Raw genomic sequence first — 19,917 nt, 5'->3', positions numbered from 1 at the left:
TGAGGGAGTATTATTGGCATCTAAAAGGGTAGACACCAGGGATGCTGCTAAACATCCTACAATGCACAGGACAACCCCACAACAAAGAATGATTGAGTCCAAAATGTCACTAGTGCCAAGCATGGGCAATCCTGGTCTATCGTCATCCTGGTCACTAATGCGTCCTGCAGGCCTTATCTCCTGCACCAACTTTTCCCTGTTGATCATTCCCATTGATACGCTGTAATTTCTCTCATTTAAAAAATTTTTTTGACCTCGCATCCCCTTCCAAAAATCACTCCTTTTCTCAGCTCTCCTCTACAGCAAAATTCTATTAAGGTTTGCCTATATTCACTCTTACGCCTCTCCTTCTAATCTTTGTTAAACCCATGTCAGTGTTTTGCCCCAACACTATGGAAGCTGCTCTTTCCCAAGTCACTAATAAGCCTGACATTACCACATGCAATGGTTACTTAGTCTTCAGCATTTGTCCAAGATGATTTCTCTTTGAAACATTTAATTGGCCTTCAAAACGACACAGATCTGGGTCTCATACCTCACTGGCTGCTACTTGCTGCTATTTAGTAAGTGAATATTTGCATGGATAAATACAGATTTTTATTTTAAACATGAAATTACATACGTGGAATAACTTCAGAAAACAGTGTAATATAAAATTACTATCAATTTTTATCATAAAATGAGGCTTAACTGAGTCCCAGAAAAATGGGAGAAATTACAGCTTTTCTTCCCAGGGAAAACATATTTATTTATTTATTTAATGACTCAGTATATAAAAAAATTCATTCATTTTCCTCCATTCCTTCCCCCCCATTATTACCAAAAATATAACTGATTTATCCTATCATCAAAGATCATAAATTTAGGGCCGGCCCGGGAGCTCAGGCGGATAGAGGTCCGTGCTCCTAACTCTGAAGGCTGCTGGTTCGATTCCCACATGGGCCAGTGGGCTCTCAACCACAAGGTTGCCAGTTCAATTCCTCGAGTCCCGCAAGGGATGGTGGACTCTGCCCCTGCAACTAAGATCGAACACGGCACCTTGAGCTGAGCTGCCTCCCGGATGTCTCAGTTGGTTGGAGCGGGGTCCCCCTCTCAACCACAAGGTTGCCAGTTCAATTCCTCGAGTCCCGCAAGGGATGGTGGGCAGCAGCCCCTGCAACTAAGATTGAACACGGCACCTTCGGCTGAGCTGCTGCTAAGCTCCCTGATGGCTCAGTTGGTTGGAGTGTGTCCTCTCAACCACAAGGTTGACAGTTCGACTCCTGCAAGGGATGGTGGGCTGCGCCCCCTGCAACTAGCAACGGCAACTGGACCTGGAGCTGAGCTGTGCCCTCCACAACTAAGACTGAAAGGACAACAACTTGAAGCTGAACGGCACCCTCCACAACTAAGATTGAAAGGACAACAACTTGACTTGGAAAAAAGTCCTAGAAGTACATACTGTTCCCCAGTAAAGTCCTGTTCCCCTTCCCCAATAAAATCTAAAAGAAAAAAAGAAAGATCATAAATTTGGAACTTTAAATCTCAATGCTTCACTACTCTCCAGCATCCATGATCAGTGATACCAAAGCCCATCCCTTTTTCTGTTCATATATCTCAGCTCCATCCTTTTCATATATGTTTCTGTAGCCACGATGTTAATTTTAAATTAAAGGGACCACTAAAGATAACTACATTTCGATAAAAAATGGTATATTTAGCCTCTTACCAGTACATCATGCACCAAGGCTTGATATGTCCAAGTATGGTGTAAAGGAGTTGCCAAATCTATGTTTCTGTCAACAAGGACTAATAAAGGCCTTTGGAAGCTGTAAATATATTAAAAAAATTATATAAATCTTGATACCAGTGTACACATCTAAATTTTTCTAATATTTGCCAGTATATTCATTTCGATAGGAACAAAAGGTATGCTAATACTGACATTCCATAATACTTTGCTTTTTAAAAAATTTTCTAGTTCAGTCAAGTAAAGTAACTCCTTAGAGCCTTTGTATCATGCAAGATTATAAACCTTACTTAGGGAACTTTTGTAAAGGAAAGAAAACCTATACAAATATTTTTACAGAGTAATTATTATACTTATTAAAGAATAAATCACTTTTAATCAGATTCATATTTAACATTTTTGAAAATATGGAAAAAAAGAAAAGCCATTGTGAGCTTCAAAGAAAACAGAGTAGGATCTTATAAATTTACACAAATTTTGTGTTTCATAAATTATAAATTGTAATTTTTTTCTGTAAATACAAATTCAAAAAAGAAGACGCTAGAGAAGAGCCTCAGAAAACCCTATCTCATTTTAATATATAAAACTAAAACATTAGACCACAACTGTCCCTTCTTACCATGTTTCCCCGAAAATAAGACCTAACCAGACAATCAGCTGTAATGCGTCTTTTGGAGCAAAAATTAATGTAAGACCCGGTCTTATTTTACTATAAGACTGGATCCTATAATATAATAAATATAATATAATATAATATAATGTAGTATAATACAATACAATACAATATAATATAATGTAATATAATACCAGGTCTTATATTAATTTTCGCTCCAAAAGACGCATTAGAGCTGATTGTCCGGCTAGGTATTATTTTCGGGGAAACACAGTATATAATTATTCAGTTACCAGACACTTCACATATTGTTTCACTCCATTATTTCATTTTAGATGTGAAATAGACTACACTTAAAGCAAATTGAAGCAAAGTCATTTGGTTAACATGTGCCTCCAAAAGAGGCACTACTGTATCAGGAGTACATATCGATTTTCAAAAGGCACTGCCATCTGATTACATTAACTATACATATTCTCTTCTGTAAGAGACCTCTGACCATTTTCGTAACTCATTATACCCTACTTGTGTAAGACAGTGGACTCTCCCAACTGTGCTGATTACAAGACTAGTGATAAAGGCGAGGAGTGGCACTGTTACCACCTACTGTCATTTATTACTCCAGAACTACGTGGAAGGCAAGGAAAAGATAGCCTATGGCAGGGTTTCTTAACTCAGCACTACTGACACTCCGGGCGGAATAATTCCTCATTATGGGAACTGGTCCTGTGCATTGTAGGATGTTTAGCGACAGCCTATAATGCAGCTGACTAGATTCCAGTAGCACCTACCCAGTTGTGACAACCAAACATGTTTCTAGACATTACCAAATTCTCGTTGAGAATCATTAGCCTACAATTGGATTCAAATGTATTTAACAACAGTCCATCAAGGATGCTGACACCTAATCAAAATAAGTTAGAAATGCATCCAACAAATTAAAAATAAGACAAATAGTACCTTTACTTTGACACTAGAAAAAGGGAACTATTAAGTAAGGTATGACAAAGTGGTTGCTTCTGTTGAAAAAAAATCATCCTGTGAAAATTTGGTGTTTCTGCTCAACTTAATGAGAAACACTGTGAAGAATATTTAAGACCAGCAACGAAACCACAGAACATAAATAGAACTTAAAATAATGTGGGAGCTGAAGCAGTTGAGCACACGAATACAATGTTAGTGTTAACTCCAAATTATAGGAATAAGACTGTAGGAACAATCAAAATTGACTGGAAATGAAGTCTATGGAAAGTTACCATGAAATTATTATTATTCCTGGAAAGCAGTTATACTTATTTTTATTTTACTTATTAATTTATTTTCACAGGCTTCATTTATTAATTCACTTAGTACTGGGGGTAAGAACTAATTTTCTAAAATACTGTCTACTCCCTAGAAGTAATTCTCAGCCATTTGTGTAGATTTCTTTACTTCTTCACTCCACTACTGTCCATTATTTTTAATAATCCAAAGTTAAACATATTATAATGTATAGTTTTTTAAGTGTTTCTATTCAATAATTGAATAACCATAACTTTGGCATTATTTACTCATGCTAGACACGTTAAAAAAGACAAAAATGATTTGCAAGCCTCAGCTATTAGTTATTTCAATGTAAAAATGGCAACTAGTTAATAGATGAGGAGAAACAGACACAAGCATTACAAGTTTTCACTTATTTTTTTTTCATTACCAAGAAGTTTAATGAGAATTTAAAGGAAACGGCTTTTGCCCTTCAAAGCCATATAAGCAGAAAAATTTCTCCAACAGATAAAAATGCAAAACAAAGATTCCTAACAAAAGAAGGTAAATAAAATATTCCATTTGTATGTTGAAAACAATTTGAGTCAAAACTCTTATCGAATTACCTCATTTTTAAAAAGAAACAAATTTCAATTATAAGAGTATTCTATCAGACAAGAAACACAACCCTAAAAACTCTACAAATGTTTCATTTTCAAGTTCTTTAAGCATATTAACATAGTACCTGAACTGGCCAGCTCCAAGTGTGTCACCTGTAAAAAGACTGTTTCTTGCATCTCTTAGATTTTCCCGAAGTTTCTTGTCTAGTTTCTGAAAAAAGCAAATTTTATATTAACTCTTAAGAGGAGTTTCACAGAACTTTAATTAATATATGATGTATTGTTAGTTACATAACTAAGAAACTTGGAATTTCTTTACGAAATAGCAATTCTAAAATCTAAATATTTTAGCTTCACTATTCACCATCATCCTAACTTGGATTTGAAAAGACTAATGCCTTTTCTATCATGACTCAAGTCTGATTTTATAAACAATCACTTTTCCTTGACTATTTTTACATTAGGTACAGGAAACACTTTGCAGTAATGACCCACTGTCTCAGCCCAAGCATGACTCTGTTGTACCAAGGAAGGTGTCTATACAGTGGTAGCTGCAAGAGGCTCCAGAATAGAAATGTGATATGTGAAAGAAAGCAGCCCTCTAGCAGTCAATGATTCACCTGGGCTAATAAAACTCAAAAATGTTAGTGTATCCTCATCTATCTTTCCATGCCAGTTATCTTTTTTCCTTTTTAGCAATTCTGTAATTTCTCTAATCCCTTATTAATTTTTTAATCTTTAAAGCAAATTTTTGATTGCTCAAGTTACACTGAATATTTTACTCCAATATAATGGGGTAGCAAAATGCACCTCAGTTTTAAAAATGGTTATGCTTGTTAATAAATATTTGCTAAATAAAGTTAAATATTAAATGATTGGAGAGATCAAATAGGTATGAAATACTACTTGGAGAAACAAGGCTAAATGAGGAATACATATTTTAGTAACAAAAAATAGGGGTAGACTAGCACATTGGAGAAAATCATTTTACTCTATCACATAGAAGGACACAATGATTGCTTTTTATTCTCAATGGAATCCCAATGTTATAAAACAAAAATATTTATTTGACTTTGGTGCTCAATATATAACAATCACATAGTTAAAATTAACAAAAACACTTGAGGTATTTGTGGAAAACAGTTGACACAATATTATTTCTCCCCAGTGGATATTTGATGAACTCACCACTGCCACCATTTCTGCTGCTGTTCCTCTTGAACATCTGATTATAGGAACAGCACCTATTTTAACAACAGATGTCAGCACTGATTTCAGCTCTTAATAACTAAATGGACAGTTATAAAACACATCAACACCAAAAATTAACAAGTTAATAGATGTATACAATTTCAGGCTACAAACATAAAAGATTTATAATTTCAAGAGTAAAAGCAAGGTTTCAGAAATGGATCTTCCCATTGATAAAGAAAGCATTAGGTAGTGAGAAAAAGACTCTTTTTATAGTGTTGGCCAATCAACGTGACCAGATTTTTTTCAATGGATTGACTAAATCAGCATTTGACTCCCTACAGTAAGTTTACTCTCTAATTACAGGATTCATTTTAATTTGATTTAAATGAAAAGAATGAAGAGTTTAGCTAATTTAGCACTTTGTTATTTTTTTAGTTTATTTTACAAATTAACAGATTGATTATAGTCTTTCATTTTTAAATACTAATTTAAAAGATAATAGAAAACACATCCCTCACATAATTTAAAATGCTCCTAAAAGTTGTCCTCAATTCATTAAGTCACCTCACTAGACCTCTTAATTTCTCTATTACTTCATGTTTTATCAAAGGCTAAATTCCTAAAATAATGAAAAACCCAACTGCACTGAAAATCTCTTAAAACAAACAGAACATTGTAACCTTTATATGCTGAAATTGTTGCATTTTAGATTCTATATAAAGCATGCTTAGTCAACAACAAAAGTAAAAACTACCAAATTTTTAAACTTTGTTTTGTTCTGATGGCAAGTCATTCATACATGTTATAAAAATTCAAGTATTATCAATGTATAAAGTTAACCCTCTTGATTCTAGCACCCTAAAATAATCTCCATTAAGAATTAGATACGGATTCTTTTAGGTTATTTTCTACATATATCCTATAAATAAGTATGTGTGCAGCGTGTACAAAAAAACAAAAATAGGGTATTATACTGTACATGCTGTTCTTAAATGTTTTTCATTTAACAATTTATTGTTGACAACTTTCTATATTAGACTGACAGTAACTTCAATTTCTTCCTTGAAAAAAATCACTTTCTGATACTCTACATAATAAAGACGGCTCTAACACTTCAGTAGTTTTCATTTCTATTTTTCAATCTATCCTTACCTAGAAAATACAGCTTTCATTAAGCAAAAATAACCTAAATGTTCTTAATTAGTAACCTTAATAATCTCAATAACCTGAATGTCCACAATAACTAGCATCCAGCAAAATTTTGGAGGCTGTGTGGGAGGGCAAAATATTAGGTTGGTGCAAAAGTAAATGCGATTTAAAAGGTTAAATTGCAAAAGTTGCAATTACTTTTGCACCAACCTAATAGAAACGATTAATTACGTCTAATGATGAAAAGTTGTACCTATGTGTTTTCTTTAAAAAACAAACAAACCCCAATAACCCCAACTGAGGGTAGAACAATGAAAGCAGGCAGAAAGTGAAGGAAAAAAGAAGTACACTCAAAAAGTGACATAAACTTTTAACCAGCTTTACTCCTGAGGGTACTTTCCAGTTTGTATGGCACACAGGAGAAAAGAGCTCAAGCAGGAAACAGATTTACTGAGCTGAGGAATCAAAGACGGATGTTCAGGGCTGAAAATTACAGGGAAAAACCCCTGAAAGAACGGAACCCCCAAATCTGCATTCAAATTCTCCTCAAACTTTTATCTGTATCCTAAACTATGTATGATATCTCTCTCTTCCTTAATTTTCTCATTTGTGAAATGGAGAGAAATTTTTATTAATCTAGTGTGAGGATCATTTTCACTGAAAGGTTTTCAGTGTCTGCTAAATTAAAATTGTAATTAGAATGTTTCTAAATAGATCCATTAGTAATAGTAAAGTACAAAGTCATACATTAGATATTAAATACAATGTGGTTATAAGTAAATTTAAATGTTCCAAAGAAATGTTTAAAATTTTGAGAGTATAGTGGGATTAGTATTATAAGTAAATTTAGTATTTTCTGGAGCCTTGGGAATTTATCTTAGTAGTTAACCAGGTATATAACACTCTACTTGTATGTGTACTTGAAACTTTTCATAATAAAATATTAAAAGAAAGTTAACAGGCACGTAGGCGAAGTCACCACCAAACCATTCAAACAAAATATTAGAAAGTTACAATTACTGAAAGACATTTAAGGAGGCAATGCCATAGATCTGCAATGTGCTAACTCAAAAGAAATAACTACATCAAATTACTAGAATTATGGTTTTATATAGTACAGAATGTATATTTTATCCCAACTCTGGAGAGAGAGCGTGTAGATTCAGATAGATAAAATGGGATCACATTACAATGCAACCGATTAAGATGAGTTGTTACATAATTAATTTATTTAGAAGAAATATCCAGAAAGATTTGAAAACTTACCCAGTGTAACAAAAAAGCAGAAGAGGCTGTCAACAATAGTATCCATAACAGTTTCCATTTCCGTGTCTGTGATATCTGGCCTGTTAATAGCTAAAAAGACAGGTAAAGAAGAAAGAAATGACCAAAATTTATGTTTTATATTTATGAAACTCTTAAAATTATTACTAAATTCCTAATCAATATGCAGTTTGATAACATTTGTAATACTCGAACAAGTAAAATTTTCATGCTTTACATTTGACAGGTATCCATTAAAAATTATACTACCTCAAAAAAATACCTCAGTAAGAGTAGTAATGAGTAGTATCATTATCAGAGTAGGAGTAAGAAAAAACACCCACCACATAAACCATACAAAATTTTTGTCAGTTAATTGAAGAATAAATATCGTATTCCATAATTTTATTCAGAAACACTAGATGGCCTGAAGAAACTACTGATTTTCAACTACTGCCAGCATACAAATCAATTATGGCAAGACCAACGTCACATATCATTTTCTTTGTATTACTATAATAAATTATATGAATTTCTTTTCTGATCTGACAGTACATAAGTGGTTCCCAAACTTCAGTGTGTATAAGAATCATTCTAAGAATATGAAAGACAGTTCTATGGAAGTTATTAAAAGTTAAAAATTCTTAGCCCTTCCCCCATGGATTCAATTCAATAAATTTGAGCTAATTCTAAGAAATCTGAGGTGCACTTGTGACAAGCACCTAAGGTGATTCTGGGGGCTACATTTTAACACGTTGCGTACGGCGGGGTTTAAATCCCTCGTGAAGATTCTCGTGATCCGTATGCAACGTGTTAAAAAACCATTGCTGTGAAGACTGTCCTAACAGTCAAAGCCCTCGCCTTACTCATCTCCCTCTCTCTCACAATACCTAGGCCAGTGTCTGATAAGTAGATGCTCAATAACTATTTGTTAAAAGATTGCACTAAAATATTGTCTACATAATATTTTTAATTTCCCAACACCCTGAATGTGAAAATATGAAATTCAATATAACTTGTGATTAGCATGAGAGGAAAGCACAATCCAGTTGGATACATTAAAGTATTTAAAGAAAGCATGGTCCACGCAGACAGAGAACATAGAGTTCAGTCAGGTAATACAGAATCTGGATGAGAAAATGTGCTGCTACTGGGTGGTGCAGACTGCCATCTATCCAAATCAGATGATAAAAATGGCACAAGGATACATTGTGAATTATTAAAATTCATGGACATCAATCCAGGAAAATATTCAAGTCATTCTGTTAATCACTGGTACAGGTAAAATCATATATGGAAGCTTCCAGCCCTTTGGTCCTATATCCTAGTCCCACTCTCCGAAAACTGACCAAAACAATCAAAAAACTATCCATCAACAATCTTAACTCATTTGCGTTAACAATCTGGTTTGTCTGACATAATTGCCTGAGCCTCACTAAAATAATAAATCTACTTCCTTTATTGGATAAATGCCCAATCCATGGAAAGGAGGTCATCAAATCCATGGCATTAGTATATTTGATTTATGTTTGGAATAATCTGTTGAAGGTCAGTCAAAGCACCTGTAACATTTGAGAGGACTTGGCACAAAGTTACAGAATGGTTAAGAGTATTGTCTTTGGAGTGAGTCCTGGGTTTAGTAACCTGGTTCTGCCAGTTCCTTATCAAGTTACTTAATACCTGTGACTTAGGTTCTTCATTTGGAATGTGGAAATAATAATACCTACTTCACAAAGTTATTCTAAGGAGTAAATGAGTTTATATTGTAAAGTGCTTATAAAGCAACCTATTATTATTATATTATAACTGTACTATTGAGAATCTGGGCAATTAAAGATGTGATTCTACTTTAAAATTAATAAATTAAATTTATACTTTAATTTAATAATTTCAGACTTGTGATATTTTTAAGTTGAGAGAGAGTATAAGAAAATTAACGAGTACTTGAACGTTTAATGAAATTAGACTCACTATAAATTTAATTATTTAAAAAATTTATTTAAATATTTAGGCAGATTTTGCTTGTTAGATTTATAAATTTGCCTGGTCTGGTATATAAAGGACTTAAAAATCGTAAATACAACTTAAACTGCTTAAGGGAATTTAACAAACTAAGCTTGCTGAGTAAGCTTCTTAAATGGGACTAATCAGAATTTAGTCTGCTCAATCTGAGTTATTGATCAAAGAAAAAGTAAAGGTGCTTATTTTTATGTAACCAGATTTATAAATAACAAAACTTTAAGCTTAGCTTAAAGACTTAAGGGAAACTAGGTTTTAAACTTATATTTGAATAGCTAATTAATTTAAACTCAGTTAATTGTAAATAGACTTCTGTGCATACCAATTACTGTGAAAACTCTCTTACATGGGCAATTCATCAAATACTTACACCCTTTTAGGAATGTTGCTTAATTTCAACAAGAAAGCATGTGATGGAGCTCAACAAAATTAACAGATTCATATTCTCTTCTCTCAGGTAGCTTATCATTTCATCTGGTCCAGTGTTTTATAATAGAATAGCACTGGCATTTTGGGTAGAACAGTTTTCTGTACGAGCATGGTTTACACACTGCTGAATATCTAGCATCTCTAGTCCCTGCTCACTAAATGCTATTAGCAGCCCTGCCAATTGTGACAATCAAAAACGTCCTTACACAGGGCCGGCCCGGTGGCTCAGGCGGTTAGAGCTCCATGCTCCTAACTCTGAAGGCTGACAGTTCGATTCCGACATGGGCCAGTGGGCTCTCAACCACAAGGCTGCCGGTTCAACTCCTCGAGTCCCACAAGGGATGGTGGGCTCTGCCCCCTGCAACTAAGATTGAACACGGCACCTTGAGCTGAGCTGCCTCCCGGATGGCTCAGTTGGTTGGAGCGCCGGTTCTCAACCAGAAGGTTGGCGGTTCGACTCCCGCAAGGGATGATGGGCTGCGCCCCCTGCAACTAGCAACGGCAACTGGACCTGGAGCTGAGCTGCGCCCTCCACAACTAAGACTGAAAGGACAACAACTTGAAGCTGAACGGCATCCTCCATGGCTAAGATTGAAAGGACAACAACTTGACTTGGAAAAAAGTCCTAGAAGTACACACTGTTCCCCAATAAAGTTCTGTTCCCCTTCCCCAATAAAATCTAAAAAAAAACAAAGAAAAAAAACTGTCTTTACGCATTGTCCTTACACATTTCCAAATGCTCCCTTAAGAACCACTAAAATTCTAGTCATCCCCAAACATCTCAATCCTTAAGTAGCAAAATAATGATTATTTCACCTAATTGGCTAATCACATTTTCTACAGTCTGCAATTTTCTTTAAAATATTCGACATAACTAATAAATGGGCATAAAATTTCAGTTAAGATGAATAAGTTCTAGATATCTGTTACACTTTATTGTACACTTTAGAGTGTTAAGAGTGTAGATCTCATGTTAAGTGTTTTTACTAAAAAAAAAACCAAAACAATATAGACAATAAAATGTGGTGTGTATGTGGAGGTGTATGAATGTCTATTAATACATTGTCTGATCTTAACAAATAGCAATATTAATCAAACTTTTCTGAGTGCTTAACATGTGCCACAAACTTTTCCAGGCATTTTACACACACTAACCCATTTAATGCCCACAAAAAGCCTCTGAGGTAGATAATATTATTATTCCCATTTTACAGATGAGGAAACTAAAGCACAAAGAAGCAAAGTAACTTGTTCTTGTCCAAGGATCAAAGCACTCCAAAATCAGAAAATTAACTGAATCTTACTACTAAAATACTGTCTTACTTGCCATGAGTGAACCAATCATGCAAGTTGCTGTGCGGTACCTAAAACGTCAGAGAATTGGTACTTCATTGAACTTACAAAACAGGTTTATTAAGTGTTGTTTATATGTGACAGAATACAGTCTTTATTTATAACTAAGATTTGTGTTCCTTGTGTGCTTTTAAAAATCTTACACAGCTCTACTGCTGTAAACAAAGCTGATTTTGGAGTGCTCCATACATGTTCATTTTTTTTTTTTACAGTACACCATGCATTTTGTTAACAATGAATTCCAATACTCCTATTTTTACATACCACGATATGAAACAAGCTCCTTATTTTGATTACACAACACAAACATATCATCTTCCAAAGTAATAAAATTGAGATATTGATCAAAAACCTGGAAACAAAAGAAAAGGTTTACAAATCAATTTTACAATATTTAAAGCACATTTAGTTTGATTTAATCTACCAACGGCAAATATGGAAAAATTACAATGACATTTAATAACTAAAAATTATACCATGTAGCAGACTGCCTAATTGGGCAAGAATAAGGAGTTAATATTAAAAAGCAATAAAAATAAGTCTTTGGGAAATAAATTATCAAGGAGCAGAGTAACATTTTCAGAAAAGAAAGTTTAAGATGATATAAAAATTTTTTTTAAATTGTGGTTGAGATGGAAATGGATATCAACTTTGAAGAGAAAGCACAATTAAAATTTTTATAGTCATTTTAACCACATTTTCCTAAGAAAGTCATGGTAACTGTTTTTCTACCATGAAAAATTATACTAGATCTTTGGAAGGGCAAATTAGGAGACAAATTAAGAAGTTACTTGAAATATGTTAAATTCAGTTAAACAAATTGAAAACCATTCCTATTATTTTATGTAAAATTAATAAATTTTGGAAGAGCAAGAACATCAACACATAAGCCTCAATAATCAGAAGTAGTAGTAGACTATCTAAATCTATCAGTGGGAAAAAATGGTTAAGTAAATACATGGTTGTTTAAAACTTTATTTGCCCTTTATCTTTCCCCAGAATTTTCATTTATATCTTGTCTAAATTCCAGAAGCACAGGGCACAACAGGGTTATAATCTATTTCATATCTTTATTTATAACTAAGCTGAACCTGTGGCTATGATGTAAAATTGCTGACCTGTTGTGAATTTCATCTTTCCTATAATATGCAGCATGGCGTATTTGGATCCTCTCTCCTAAGTAAGAAAAGATCTCGAGATAGTGTGGTGAATATAGTAATTATAGGTAAAACATAGTGAATATAGTAATGATAGATAAAACAATGTAAACATATGTTGAGTATAATGTATGGCAACACAACTGTCAAACTATTTCTAAGATGAGCTAAAAAGATTACACAAATCCCAGCCTAAAACAAAAACTGATTCAGCTTTTCATTTTTGTCTTTCAAGTTCACTGAATAGGTTCTTTTAGTTTGGTTTATTTTGCCTAGGTCAAGTTGAAGACAATTTACATTATCAGAACTCTTTCTGAAAGGCGTGAGTCTAAATATTTCTTAGGTGGTTCTGGTCCTTTGTAAATTAGACACCTATGTTGATTAACAGGTTTCAGAATTATTACTAAATTTTACATTATAAAATGTCATCAGCCAACCAAAATCTCTTACCTTGGCTACCTGTGTTACTGCACTAGCTGCTAATGCTGCATTTGCAATATCTTCCAGTTTACTTCTTGAAATAGCAGAAATAAAATTTAAATAATATGATTCATAGAGTTGGTTCCGAAGATCCTATAAATAAATGAATACTTCACTCTTATAGGATAGTATAAAGGATGATCACAAACAAAAATCTTGTAAATACTATTAGAGCAAGGTTTTGAAGGATAATATACACATTTAAAAGGACAGTTTATACAAATGGTCATCGAAAAAAGTATCCTAAGAGCACAAAATTATGAAAAAGTACTGGTTACTTGGTTACCAGATATAAATGCTATATATTTTAATTATTAAATTGATATTAATTATATGATCAATAAAATTCTATTACAGTATTTCACAAAACTGCTTTGAAATAGCATGTGTATTTTTCTTAAAAGTATCTAGAAGTGGCTCTCATATAGTAAAATGCTTATTATAGTTGGCAGAAGATACTGTCTTCTATTGCTCTGATCATGTGATACAAAAATCTCCGTCACTGTACACAGACACGTTATAATTCCAATGACTAATCCCAGAATTCCCTCTCAATCATCCAAAAGTAGTGTTAAGATATACAAATTCTTAAATCAAATTTACCTACTTTCCTAAAGTCCAGGCAAAGAGACTGCTAAATGACCATATTTCTTCAAATCTAAAATACTGTTGATTCTAATAGGCACCATTACTTTATGTAACACCAAGAAATAATTAATGTGGCCAATAAAATACGTAATACACCATCAATTTTAAGATGCACCCGGTTTCAGAGATGTTGAAATCTCTGAAAAACTGAGGAGCTGGAGCCTGTGTGAGGAAGGTGGCTAAGCAGGGCAGTGGTTCCACAAAGATTGAGACATTCATTCAAGGATTGAGAATTGAAAGGACTGAGAAAATGAGTAAACATGTTGAGGATACTGAGAGCCATGTTTCTCATTGTCAGAGAAAGAAGTTACAAATTTATAAAGGGAAACTGGAAGAACTAGAATGAATCCTGTATTTCCGAACTGAAACAGTTTTGGAGGTTATCTGTCTATCTAGAGAGACAAGTAGGAAGATTTATAGAATATAGACATAAAAGTATGTGTACAGGAATATACATATATTACCTAGCTCTGTCCATTGAGAGGGCCTAAGAACTGTGACACCCTAGTACTGTGTTTCCCAGAAAATAAGACCAGGTTTTATATTATTTTTTGCTCCAAAAGATGCATTAGGGCTTATGTTTAGGGGATGTCATCCTGAAAAATCATGCTAGGGCTTATTTTCCAGTTAGGTCTTATTTTCGGGGAAACATGGTAGCAATGATTACACCTAATGCCCAGATGCTGATTTTTAAATACTACTCTCTACAGAAAACAACCAGGCTCCTTAGACAAATGGCTGAAACTTGGGCCAGGGAAGGAAAAGCACAAGATCAGACTGGAATATCTTACTGTGCCAGAAAGTAAAGAAGCGGTCAAAGAATGATGGACACATTGCAAAAGAACACAGAAGCTGAGCGAGGTTGCAGGATACAAGCAATATATAAAAGTCAACTGGTAATCTATATACAGGCAACAAACAATTCTAAAAACGAAATTAAGAAAACCGTTCCATTCACAATAGCCTTAAAACTACCAAGAATAAATTTTAACAAAAGAAGTATAAAACATATGTTCTGCATACTACAACACATTATTGAAAGAAATTAAAGATCTAAATGAATGCAAAGATACTGCATGTTCATGGATCAGAAAATGTATTATTATTATGATGGGAACACTCTCCAAATTGATCGATAGGTTCAATGCAATCCCTTATCAGAACCCCAGGTGGCTTCGTTATAGAAACTGATAAGCTAATTCTAAAATTAATATGGAAAGTCAAGGGATCCAGAAAAGCTAAAACAATCTTAAAAACGAAGTACGAAGATGGAGAACTCAATTTCCTACTTTTAAAACGTGCTATAATGCAAGAATAATCAAGACAGTATGGTACTGGCATAAGCAAAGACAAAGGTCAATAGAATAGAACTGAGAGTCCAGAAATAAACCAATGTATCCATTGTTAATTAATTTTTGACAAATCTTCCAAGATTGTTCATTGGGGAAAGAATAATCCCTTCAACAAATGATGCTGGGACAACTGGATAGTCACACGCAAAAAAATGAAATTAAACACCTTACCTCATACAATTTACAAAAATCTTTGAAGAAAACACAGATTTGGCAATGATTCCTTAAATATGACACCAAAAGTACAAGAAACTAAATTAAATTTAAACTAAAATTAAGTTTAAAATAAAAATTAAAAATTTTTGTATTCCAAAGGATACCATCAAGAGTGAAAAAACCCACGAAATGTGAGAAAATATTTGCAAATAAAATACTTGATAAGGGTCTAGTATCCAAAATATATAAAGTACTCTAACAACTGAGCAATGAAAAGACAACCAAGTTAAAAACTGAACAAGGGATCAGATTAGACATTTCTCCAAAAGATATAGAAATGGCTAATAAGCACATATTAAAAGATGCTTCATATCATTAGTCATCAGGGAAACGCAAATCAAAACTGCAATGCAATACCACTTTATACCCACTAGGATGTTTACCATCAAAATGTCATATAATAAAAAGTACTGGAAAGGATCTGGAGAAACTGGAACCCTCATACACTGCTGGAGGAGATACAAAAACTTCAGAAAATAGCCTGGCAGTTCCTCAAAAGGTTAACTATAGAGTTATCATTTGACCCAGCAATTCCACTCCTAGGTGTTTATGGGCATAAGAGAAATGAGAACACATGTCTACACAGAAACCTGTATACAAATGTTTATAGTAGCATTATTCCTAACAGCCAAAAGATGGAAATAACCCAAATGCTCATCAACTAATAAATGGATGAACAAAATTGGGTATACAAGATGTGACGAAAAAAATATGGTAAATGTTTAAATTTAAAAAAAAAATTATTACAGTAAAACACACATTGCCATTAATCCCCCTCAAAATATTCCCTTTCGCTTTGAACACACTTATCCCATCATTCTTGCCACTTTCTGAAGCTGTTCTGTAAGTCCTCTTTCATGTCTTTAGTTGAGTTGTTGTGGCTGCCTCGATGTCCTGAATCAATTCAAAACATTTACCTTTCATGGTCATTTTTACTTTGGGGAAGAGCCAGAAGTCGCACTGTGCCAGATCCCATGAATAAGGTAGATTAGGACACACCATAATGTTTTTATTTGACAGAAATTGCTGTACCAGAAGACTTTCTGTTGTGATCACAAAATATGGTGAATGCTGCTGCCGAGTGCCATCCAATGGAAAGGCAGGAATCTTCAATATGGGAAGCAGCACATCAGACCTTAGTCACAGTGTGTGATGTTTCAACTTGTTCTGTGCAGTCAGTCGGGTGTGAGCTACGGTTGAGAGATGATGTGTTTTAAAGTGTGCCATAAATCATCCTCCATCATGACAATGCTTCGTGTCACACATCATTTCTGGTATACGGCAATTTCTGTCAAATAAAAATATTATAGTGTGTTCTCATCCACCTTATTCATTGGATCTGGCACAGTGCAACTCCTGGCTCTTCCCCAGAAGTCAAAATGATTCAGGACATTGAGGCAGCCACAGCAACTCAACTAAAGACACTCAGGAAAGAGGACTCCAGAACTGCTTCAGAAAGTAGCAAGAATGATGGGATAAGTGTGTTTGAAGCGAGGGGGAGTATTTTGAGGGGGATTAGTGGCAACGTGTCTTTTACTGTAATAATTATTTTTTTATTTAAACATTCATTGTATTGTTTAATCATACCTCGCATTCATACAACGGAGTATTATTATTCAGCAATAAAAAGGAATGATGTACGGATATGTGTGCTACAATATAGATGAACCTTGAAAACATGCTAAAAGATTCCAGATGCAATAAACCATGTATATGATTCCATTCATTTGTAATATCTAGAATAAGCAAATATATAGAAACAAAACGTAGCTCAGGGATGGGGGTTGGGGGATGGAGGATGTAACAGCTGAGGAGATGAAATTATTCCAAAATTGATTATAGTGATGGTTACACAAGTCTGTGAATATACTGAAAACCACTATGTACTCTGAACACTTTATATGGGTGAATTCTATGGTATGTAAATTATATTTCAATAAAGCTATTATTTAAAAAAGGGAAGAGGGGGGCCGGCCCGGTGGCTCAGGCAGTTAGAGCTCCGTGCTCCTAACTCCAAAGGCTGCCAGTTCGATTCCCACATGGGCAGTGGGCTCTCAACCACAAGGTTGCCAGTTCAACTCCTCAAGTCCTGCAAGGGATGGTGGGTTCCGCCCCCTGCAACTAAGATTGAACACGGCACCTTGAGCCGAGCTGCTGCTGAGCTCTTGGATGGCTCAGTTGGTTGGAGCGTGTCCTCTCAACCACAAGGTTGCTGGTTCGACTCCCACAAGGGATGGTGGGCTGTGCCCCCTGTAACTAGCAACGGCAACTGGACCTGGAGCTGAGCTGTGCCCTCCACAACTAAGATTGAAAGGATAACAACTTGACTTGGAAAAAAGTCCTGGAAGTACACACTGTTCCCCAATAAAGTCCTGTTCCCCTTCCCCAATAAAATCTTTAAATAAATAAATAAATAAATAAATAAATAAACAAACAAACAAAGGGAAGAGGAAAGAATTGGTAAAATATACCTCTTTTAAAAATGACATAGTTGGGTTTATGCCCAACAATTTAATTAGTAACTTGATTCAACTGTCAATAACAAGTAAAGATACTTGTGATTTGTGGCAGCCATTGTTAGCTACCTATCTAATATCCATTTCCCCCCTCTTTCTTGCTAAAAGAAACCAGATTTTGTTTGGGGTGGCAATACACTCATCTAAATATTAACTTTTTTAGTCTTCCTTCAAGCTAATTCTACCCAGTGAGACATAAATGAGTCTTCTGGGAGTTTCTGGGAAGGCTTAGCTTTCCTGACCAAAATGAACAGTTGGGTGACACATCCATTTTCCACTTCCTCTTGCCTTGAACACAGATGTGATGCCTACAGCTGGCAGCTGCCACCTTGCATCCATGAAGAAACAAGCAAGACAATGAAAATCAACAAACTAATGATGATAGATCAAAGATGCAAGGAGCCTGAGTATTTGATTACCTTACAGAGCTGCTGTACTAGCTTAGACTTCCTACTCCCAAGCTTCCTATTACCTTAGAAAAATACAACCCTATTTTCAAAGCTATATAGTTAGGTTTTCTGTTTTTTAAAAGCCGATTCACTCATAATCAATATAATGCTTCTTCAACCTAAAATTTTTAACCTTTCTGTCTAGCATTTCAAATTCAAAGACAGTCTGAAAAAACAAATTGGGTAAGGGAATCTCTGATTTTTCACACTGGACATCTAAGAATTTTTGTTTTGGAAAAAAAGTCTGTTTCCATATTCAAGAGTCAGGAAAATAAGAACTCCGATTACCTGGCACATTCTGTCAATATTTTCTTCAGTTGGCATTACAAAGTACACTGCAGGAACATCTGGAATAGGGTCTCGATCAGAGTGCAAAAGCCTAGGAGTCATAAAGAATATAAAGCTCACTTTTTACTTAGTCACTTACCTAAAAAGAGCGTAACACAGTATTTCTCAAACTAGGAGCCCACCAGCTCAAGAACAGTAACCAGTACTCTAAAAGCTCTTGCTGCAATTTAACCCAGCTTTCTCCTTACAGCAATGTTAACATTATTTATTAGTAAGATCCTAATCTCTTCTTAGTCTTCATTTCTTTTATTCCAATTGCCCTACTTTTAATACTTCGTATGGTCAGTCTCTTCTACCGATATTCTCCTTGAATGAGAAATAAAGTACATTCAAAATCAAATTTTTCCCCCATTTTTCACAGAAATATGATTGGGGGAGGTGAGTGGGAGGAGGGTGAAGTTGTTCAAGAGGGGGAAAACAGAAAGCTGAAAAAGTCTTTAGAAGCAATGAAAAAATTTAACCATAATCAAACATATATTTTAAATGAAGGTATATAAATGCTTCCTTAAAACTAAGACAATTTATGTTTTTTGTATTTATTGCTTCATAAGAGACTGCACAAGGGATCATCTAAACATCTTGAAGTATTTTTTATCACTTGAAATTTTCTCTTTTTGTAATTCAGGGAGTACATTCATTCAAATACTCAGTATCAAATCACAAAATGTCTTTTTCATTGTAAGATTTCACCATCCTTATATTAGGAAATATGGCTAACATTCTATTAGGTTGGTGCAAAAATAATTGCAAAAACCGCAATTACTTCTGCACCAATCTAATATTTCTACAATATTCTAGTCATCCTTCTATAAGCAATAGTCTATATACAGGTTTCTATATACCGGGGGTGCCAAAAAAAATGTACACATTTTAAGAGATGTTACCAATATATTACTTTTCAAAGTTGAATTAATTCCTGTAGCAATGTGTAGTATGCCATTCGCTCAAAAGATTGCGTTAATCAAATGAATGCTAGTGTCATTCATTGTATTATAATTTTAATACAGTTTCTTCCTTTCTTAAAATGTGTATATTTTTTGATACCCTCTGTATATCCTTCTATGTACAATATTTTAATAAAAAAGAGTGAAAGAGGCACAGGCAATTTGTTTTATTTATCAAACATATCAGATGTAATAT

At 34.2% G+C, this 19,917-nt stretch overlaps 1 protein-coding gene across 1 annotated transcript in view; it reads right to left on the bottom strand.

Annotated features, from left to right (window-relative positions):
- The window catches only part of SCFD1 (sec1 family domain containing 1), a 96,658-nt gene that overhangs the window by 69,500 nt on the left and 7,241 nt on the right, over positions 1–19,917 (bottom strand). The window contains exons 4-10 of the mRNA XM_019754524.2: positions 18,718–18,808; positions 13,219–13,341; positions 11,876–11,963; positions 7,814–7,903; positions 5,393–5,448; positions 4,330–4,415; positions 1,709–1,808 (exon numbers count right to left, since the gene is read on the bottom strand). Of these exons, the coding sequence (XP_019610083.2) occupies positions 1,709–1,808; positions 4,330–4,415; positions 5,393–5,448; positions 7,814–7,903; positions 11,876–11,963; positions 13,219–13,341; positions 18,718–18,808 (634 nt within the window). The remainder of the gene's footprint in view (positions 1–1,708; positions 1,809–4,329; positions 4,416–5,392; positions 5,449–7,813; positions 7,904–11,875; positions 11,964–13,218; positions 13,342–18,717; positions 18,809–19,917) is intronic.

Source organism: Rhinolophus sinicus, linkage group LG03, assembly GCF_036562045.2.
Source record: "Rhinolophus sinicus isolate RSC01 linkage group LG03, ASM3656204v1, whole genome shotgun sequence".
NCBI lineage: Eukaryota > Metazoa > Chordata > Mammalia > Chiroptera > Rhinolophidae > Rhinolophus > Rhinolophus sinicus.
This window is presented reverse-complemented; position numbering and strand designations above follow the sequence as displayed.